General features: G+C 40.4%; 1 protein-coding gene across 3 annotated transcripts; it reads right to left on the reverse strand.

The window, feature by feature from the left end:
- Window positions 1–215: 215 nt before the first annotated feature.
- Window positions 216–7021, reverse strand: LOC146523289 (RNA-binding protein 4.1-like). 3 transcript variants are annotated; one of them, XR_014872269.1, is made up of 5 exons: window positions 6892–7021; window positions 3742–4169; window positions 3007–3653; window positions 1283–1360; window positions 216–964 (listed from the first exon to the last, which is right to left on the reverse strand). XR_014872269.1 is itself a non-coding variant. In XM_085150485.1 (4 exons), the coding sequence occupies exons 2-3, from the start codon at window positions 4148–4150 to the stop codon at window positions 3028–3030; spliced, it is 1035 nt and encodes a 344-aa protein (XP_085006611.1). In that variant the 5' UTR covers window positions 4151–4169; window positions 6892–7021; the 3' UTR covers window positions 1246–1360; window positions 3007–3027. The 3 variants fall into 3 exon arrangements, 2 of the variants coding, with proteins under 2 accessions (XP_085006611.1, XP_085006623.1); XM_085150485.1 differs by lacking the exon at window positions 216–964 and having other exon boundaries at window positions 1246–1360; XM_085150497.1 differs by lacking the exons at window positions 216–964; window positions 1283–1360 and adding an exon at window positions 2020–2715.
- Between the last annotated feature and the right edge of the window lie 1504 nt (window positions 7022–8525).

The raw sequence follows: 8525 nt of genomic DNA on the forward strand, positions 1-8525 counted from the left end.
TTTCCAGTCTTTTATTGTCATACTTTGATGAGCCTGTGCAAACTGCAGCCCGAGCTTCTTGTTACGACCCCTGGTGTGGTCTTCTGCTACTGTGGCCCATCTGCTTTATAGTTCAACATGTTGAGAATTCAGAGAGCTCTTCTGCATACTTTAATTCTCTTCTGACACTGGACACCAACAAAAATATTTATTTATAATACAAAGAGAACTGGGTATTTTCTTCTTTTTTTTTTATGTCTTACACCCTAGAGATAGTTGCCTGGAAAAAGGTTTTGTTTTTTTAAATCCCAGTAGATCAGAACAACCCATGCTAACAGACTGTCTTAACCAGTTCTACAGGTGTAAATGCATTGAGTCGTTGCCATGCGATTGGCTGCTTAGAAGCAGTTGAATTTATGCAACTTAAAAAAAGATAATTAAAAACTTCACTATCATATAGCCCTAGCATACTGTATGATGTATGATGCTAACTTTTAAAAATAGAAATAAAGAAATCACAACATTTTCAAATGTAAATTGTTTATTTCATAATAGCTAAAATTCAAAAGGTAGAAAATGAGAGTTAAAAAACAGACAAAAAGTAGGTCCTTGTAGACAATTGCAACATACAATAACTTTCAATTATATTTAAAATAGGGAAATAGGAAAACTAAGAGGTTTTCCTATTTCCCTCTTTCCCACATTTTTTTTACCCTCCAATCAAAGCAGAGATGTAGTGACACAGCTGTCCCATCGCCCATGATGTTCACTCCAACTCATCAACCAATCATTCAAACTTTCAGTGAGGGACAAAAATCCATACCCTGTAAGAGCAGACACTTTAAACAAGGTTCACAAATTGAACTGATCAAAGAAGAGCTCCTTTACCTTAAACTGCTCGGCATTCGAACCAGGTCCTTCCCAGCTTGTAATCCCCTTTGAATTCACTTCTAGACTCGGAGCAAGTGCCAGAGGAAAGACACGTCTGTGAACAAAGACACAGATTCAAAGACTCCATAACATGCCTTCAATCTACATGAATCAATTCTAACAAAGAGAAACAGTGTTGCTAAAATGTTATTAAGTAAAATTGTATTTATATGGCACCTTTTAAGATTAATATTTAAGTGCTTTGCAACAAAATACCACAGCATTTTATTTTTAAAAGTTATTACCATTATTGTAAGTGCCAGGTTTTGTTTGTTTGTTTTTTTACTTTCAAAACTGCAACAGCAGAAAAAGTATGAATCCAAGAAGACAGTGTGATCATTTATTGCAATACCACAGTTTAAGCAGCATGTACCTGTTTTAATCTGGGCGCTGGACATCTTCTGATGACAACTTACCATGAGCTGGCATCTCCTGCACTGAATCTAACAACCTATAAAGAGCACACAGGCTAAGAATATCACACACGCATTTCATGTGTTACATATATTACTTTAGAAATAGTAGAAAAATATGACTAAAATGTATGAAATGAAGGATGATAAAATAAATAAACTTTGGACAGGTAGGCAATGGGAGATGACTGACGAAATGTGACTTCAAAACACGGAGAAGCCGGTGTACACAGCTTAAAAAAAATCTTTGTGTAGCCACAGAGTGGGACGGAAGTTTACGTTGCTCATTTTTTGCGATTTTTGGGAGTGGACATTTCCGTACTTCATTAACTGCGCTGGATTTGAGCTTTAAAGTTAAATCAACTTTTGGTTTCTTTTTGCAGTCTAACCTGGCAAGAGTTCAAGAAGGCAGCGGTAAGTCTCGGGTGTGTCACAAAAAAAGGGGGGGAGAGGGGCAGGGGGTTAATAAGCATTATAGTTTTTCACACTTTACATGGAAAACCAGTCTGGCAGGTTTTCTAGTAGTGAGCTGAGGATTAAAAAAAATAAACACCTACCATGTGTCATGCTGATTATATCAGGACTGAAGAGTGAAACTGAAAGTGTTTCAAGAGTAAAGAAAGCTAAATCTTATCTGACGAATTGGTTTTCGTCCTAAGAGGCCAACGCAACGAGGAATAATTTCACAGTTAAAATGTTTTTGTTTTTTGTTTTATTCATTTATTAAAAAGCCTTCAAAAAAAGCAATCTGTAAAGTAAATAAAAATCATACATAATGGTGGCTAAGGAGTCTACTGTCGCATGAAAAGAACACAAAGTGTAAAAAGAACAAAACCACACTGAAACTTCATGCTAACATGTGTCGCAAATCTCAAAGATTGCTGTACAACCTCCCAAAGCAGGTGTTGTATTTAAGCACTGCTATGCTGAAATTTCTTTAAAACTTGGATCAATAAGCATTTCGTAATCAACCAACAATCTTAAAATAAACAATTTTTGCTTACAAAGCCTACACGTATTTGTATCTAAATGAATCCCTTGTTCTAAAAAGAAGAAATAGGTCACAGTTTCCCAGATTACATTTTCCACTTAGAAAAATTGAAAAGCAGAGTGTCCAGTTTTGGTCACACTGGAAGTCCAAGCACCTATTCTGCAAAACATTTTGAAAGCTTTTAACAGTAAAACAAAGAGGAGGAGAACAAGGCATGACCAGCTCAGAAGAACTGCAGACAAAGAAATCGTATATTTTTAAATACGGGGCTGTCCGCAATACAGTATCTTCCAGTAAGTCTCAGCAAACGCAACGCAATCCGCCATAGACATGGGAGGGGGGAGGGGTGCGTATAGCGCCACGTGCATCAGCAGACGACGACGATCTTGTCATATTCTAAACCTGGAAAAAGAGCACACCACACATGTCAAGGAGCGCGTCTTACTTAGGATTCGCGCAACACTGATCTGAGAAGTTCAAGCAATAATATTTTAGGATTCTAGCAGCACCGTTTAAATTCCTTTATTATTAATCTGAAGGAAATTTTGAGTTTTGGCTGATGGTTTAAAGCGTGATTCTACCTCAATTAACGGATTCAGCTCTCATGTTTATTATAACTTTTGTTTCCGTGTCATTTCTGCTTGTTATCAATGTGATTAATGAGTTCATGAAGCATCCACTCTTTGTTCTCACCTTGCATTACACTCGAGGTGTCTAATAGCCTGCATAGCGAGGAGGCGGCGGCGGCGGCGGTGGTGGCGGCACTCTCTCCGAGTAGGCTTCCCGGGGACGGGGAACTGTGTACATCGGCGTCCTTGACATTGGAGACAATCGAGAACGCTCGTAGGAGTAACCATTACCAGCTGCAGGAGCAGGCGGAGGGGGAGCTCTTCTGATAGGGCTTCGATCCCTCGCCATGTAACCTGCAGGAGCGGGCAGTGGACGCCGCTCATACGGATTAAGAGAGCCCATTCCGAGACGCTCCCTAACCAATGCAGAGGGAGGAGGGGGTGGAGGGGGGATGGCACTGGGACGCCTGTCATCGAAGTTCGGGCCGTAAGGACGGGCTCTGTATTTCTCATAGAAATCGACCACCCCATAAGATTCTCGATCGCCATAGCCACGATCAGGATACGCTGCTCGTCTCGGAGGAGGGGGAGGTGGCGGGGGCGGAGGAGGAGGAGGGTAAGCGGACATGCGGCCTCTGTAGGGAGGCTCGGGTCTCTCCCCTGGAAAGGGAGGAGGAAAATAGCCTCCTCTCACAGGCGGAGGTGGATACTCCTCCTCCTCTGGTCCCCCTCTCGGTCTGCTTTTTGATATTTGAACGTGTATGCGTTTCCCTGCGAGAGAGAAAAACATTGTCCCTCAAATCTAAAAAGTAAGGAACCCCTGAAAAAAACCCTTATAGACCCAAACATTTACGCTTACCTTGAAACTCTGTATTATCCAGGCCCTGCAAGGCATCCATGGCCTCGTCAGAATTAGGCATATGCACAAAGGCAAAGTTTTTGACGATGGAGCACTCCGTGACATTGCCATACTCCAAAAACAGGTCACGGAGCTCCTTGTCAAAGCCCTTCTCCACATTGGCCACGTGAAGCTTCACGGGGCCCTGGTTCTTGCTTCTGCTTGGCTCTACGTTGATGGGTCTGCCATTCAGCTTATGAAGATGCAGTTCACGGATTGCTTTGGTGGCAGATTTGCGGTCTTCCATGTGAACAAAAGCATAGTTTTTGTACTTGGCACATTCTGTTACTGTGCCGTACTGAGTAAACAGAGCTTCAATCTCATCCTTCTCAGTGTCCTGAGAGAGGTTACCGATAAAGATCTTTACCATTGTTGCTCCAGTGTAGTACCTACAAAAGATAAACACAGGATGTGTCATCAGAATCCACAATAGAATAAAATAAGCCTCTGTCCTGATCTCCAACACAGCACCGTTTACTGAAGAGTTTGGGTGGGTGTTTTTGCTTTTTAGGAATCAGAAGTAACAAAACAACTGGGTTGATGATTAATGTGGCAGAACACCTTAAAGGATGTTAATACTAGTCTTGAGAAGGATATATGTACGTCACTTTTCCAATGCAAATAAAGATGGTGTCGCTCGTCTACAACAGGTAGCAAACTAACACGACATACATGTTCTGTAAGTGCTGCCAACCACAACAGCAGAGGGCGGAGACAAAAAGCAGCAGTAAGCTAGACAGCTTCCAACAGCCTTCTGTGTGTAAAGAAAATTCTGCTTCATCCAGTAAGTCATCAGACAGTGCCCCTCAGTGACAATAAACCCTGTTTGTTTGCTTTAAATCAACTTTCTTTCACTTCACCCAGATTCACTGCATACGCAACAAAACAAGGAACCACAACAAGTTATTCTGGTTTGACAAGACGAACAAGCAGAGCGTCTGCGCCAAAAAAAAACGACTAATATTTGGTGTTCCAGTATGAGGGATTAACTCATATATATGTATATATATATATAAATACACAAATAAAGAGAAAGAAGTAGAATAACTCAAATGCTGCCTTGTTGACTGCATTTTTTACTCAGACTATGATTTTTCCCCCCAATTTACACCAAGCAACTGTGTTTGCAAGGCAAACTATTATAGAAGAAAAGGGTGTCTGTCAGAAAATAGCCCCATGTCCACGTGACGTCACATCAAGTGAAGATGAGTCGTGCAGGGACCCTGTTATTGACTCTTGCAGACTGCAGTCAAGTGAGCCCTCACATGTGAAGAGACAGTCAAGCAAGCTGCACCACCAGCCGTACCTACAATGTTTTTGCACTTTTCTTATAGATATTACGGTACGGGTGACGACAGGCTTATATACACAAGAGTCAAATCAAGAGTTTAGAAATATTTTCAATTTTCTCACTATACTGTACATTTCTATTCAACTTGATCGTATCCCCAATTAAATAAAATTGCAAAAGTGTATTTTTGATATTGTGTATTTTTTTTTAGCATTCATTACAGGAAAACTATTACAGGTGATGCAAATATTTCACTGGATTCTTACTCTGGATCACCCTCACTCTTCCTCTTCCGCCTCACAGCTGTCTGAATTGTACTTTTTCTGAGAAATTTCTGTACTGTACTTTGAATAATTTCATTTTTAGCTGATATTACAGGGAACCCGTAAGGGGTGACACAAATATTTCACTGGATTCTAACCCTAGGTCACCCTGACTCTTTCTCCTCTGGCTCACAGCCTAATGAACTGTACGGTTTGACAGAAAACTAAACATAAACAGATACCGTATTGAAAAGTTAGTGTACACTTTTACAGAGAGAGCAATGAAGTGTTCTTCAGGGCTGAAATGTTGGATCAGGTAGAAGGAGCTCTGCAGCTTCACAAGGGTGAAATAGAGCAAGTGTAATGGATTGTCCATGATGGTTTGTTCAGTGACCTATGTCATCCAGTCTAGTCTGTCATTCAGGTGAACCCTATAATACCCGTAGCTGTCGATGGGCATAGTCCCAGTTTTTTTCCTTCAGAAGTCAGCCAGCATCTCTTTTGTCTTACTGACATTCAGATGGAAGAGGTGATTTCATGCAGACCACTCAGAAAGGTTCCTCACCAGATTCCTGTGCTCCGATTTCTGCCCACCCTCAATACACCCAACCAATACAATGTTGTCACTGTCAACCCTCTTCAGTTTGCTTACCGGCCTTGTGGGAGTGGAGCAACAGGTGCAACCGGTAGATAACTCTGAGAACACTGCACTGTTACAGAGTTTGTATTTTTTGTTGTTGTCATTTTCAATGTGTAGTGTAAGAATTATAATTTATGATTAGCTAATATTTCAAAGCTAGAAGTGGAATGAGTTGTGAAACAGTGAAAAATGAATTAGAGGACTCTTGTGTTTCTAAGCCTGTCGGCGCCTATACCGTAATATCCGTAAGAAAAGTGCAACAACATCGTAGGCGCGGCTGACTGTGCGGCTAGCTTGACTGTCACTTCGCATGTGAGGCTCACTTGACCGCGGTCCTAAACAAGCGCACGAGCTCATACAGACTTTCGGTTCCTCGCTGGTCCCACCCTCCACACAGGTCGTTGCTGTACGTGTTTAAAAGCGAGGTCAGGCAGCATAAAGGCGCGGTTCATAGTGGTTTTACAAAGAGGGAGCTTAGAGAAAGCTTTCTGAGTCCCAATAGTGAATGTACAACGTCATTATGAGGAAATAGAAAGCTTGTAATGGAGTCGAGCGAGGAGGGCCACCAGAGTAAAGCGATGACTCCATTTATCGTCATCGCCCATATTTAGCTTTGATTGCATTCGTATTTAAAATTAGCCACCAGCGTTAGCCTAAAGCGGTCAAATTCGGGGGACTTCAGCAAAACCTAAGTTCAGTAAGTTTCGCGTTTGCACTTCCTGGCTGTAAAGCTGCTAGCCAGGTTGCTGTTAGCAAGCTAATATTCGTTACCGACACTCACGCGAACTGGCTAGCAAAATAAAAAATAACTTTAACAACTGAAAATGTCTGACGTTGCAATTGTGAGTCTGTAAAAGTAAAATGATGACACCTTAGGAAAAGGACAGGAGAACAACACCAAAAACTACCATACTCACTGATTGTGAACTGTGCAACAGCGAGGTCGAAACTCCAAAGATGAGTAGTAGATATCTGCTGGCGGTAGAAGCGCACGTAAGAATCTGATTGGTGGGAAGGTGTGTCTCTCAACAAGGCCGGGCTGCCATTGGGTGACGGGTTTAGTTTTATTCTGAAAGCGCTTCCGTTCCACTAGCGTGACGGGGTGTAGCGCGAACGAGTGTTTTGTAACGAGCGTCTCTAGCTTGTCGAAAACCGAAACCAAGTTTCTGTTTTCTATATCTAAATCGGACACTAGAAATACCCTAAAAATAAATACTTAAAAAAAGACGACCTTAACCTCTCTTTGTATTGCTCACAGTAAACGCAGTGAGTTAATAGTGACAACTTATAGAACTTATTTCTAAGTTAAAAGCTTAAGATATGAGAGTAAAAATGTCGTAAACTGCACAGAATCGATGTAACAACCGATCACAACCCGACATAAGTGAGCAGCAAAGGAGAACAACAAGTATATAAGGCGCTGCTTTTGTTTTTCATGTCTTCTCTAACACCGAACCTGTGTTTGCTTTACCTTCATGTGACTGCTGCAGGCCAAATTATGGAAAATGGAAATTCTTGGTGTCTCTAACCTGCTTCGATAATAACCACTGGGTCAGTCTGAAGTGTTATAACACAATTATAATATTCAATGGAACTTCCTTCAAATTTAAAGCTGAATATTTTTTTCTCCTTAGCTAAGTATGATTAACTCACATCATTATCTCTTATCAGTAGCAAGTATTTGAAGGGCATGTTGATAACATCTTAAAATCTAAATAATAACAACATTAAGATCATATGATCTTGTGTAATTGTGTAATTTAGCTTTTTTTTTAAACACAGTATATAACATTATAGAATTATTCAAATTGCCAACTGAGTACAAAAAGCAATTACTAATGTTGCTAGATCTTTTTTACATGAGGTTGCAGTGCATTATTAAATATAACTTCTTTAGCATCAACATTAGATTATTAGAATGACATATTTTTATGAGTGAAACTAAGATTGTTTTTTCATCATTGAACCATTGCTTTACTTTTGCTAAAATGCCCTTTAAAAACTTACAACTTAAGACATTTGTTTAGCAGTTATACATAAAGTCTGCAAATGTGACATAACAGTAAACGTCCAGTAGAGGGAGACACAGACAGAAAAACGCGAAGGAGTTGACTCATTATTACTTAGGGTAACTAATCAGGTGACACCCCAGTTTAGATAAAATCACTTCTTTATCTAACAAGGAGGAAACCTGCTGAGAGCAAGCTGTTGTTTTTAGCATGCACTGCGGTAAACTCCTGTGAATGTGTGTGTCTCAAGCCATAAAACCTTTTTATGTAAGATGTCATGCACAGTAGCACCAGTTGCCTTGAAGAAATAGGCTGATGGTAAATAAAAGGATGTTATACTACTGGCCATATATATCAATATATTTTTCCCAGTGTGTGAGCACTGCATGAATTTCCTTTTGTTTTACCTTTACTTATGTAGCCTACATTGTTATCATCTACTCATACTAATGTTTGCGGTGCATTTATATTTATCACTCTTTAACATCTACACATTATAATGTCCCCCAACAGAATGTTACAAAAGAGCCAATGTCCAGTCC

The sequence above is a fragment of the Neolamprologus multifasciatus genome, chromosome 3 (assembly GCF_963576455.1).
Source record: "Neolamprologus multifasciatus chromosome 3, fNeoMul1.2, whole genome shotgun sequence".
Taxonomy (NCBI): domain Eukaryota; kingdom Metazoa; phylum Chordata; class Actinopteri; order Cichliformes; family Cichlidae; genus Neolamprologus; species Neolamprologus multifasciatus.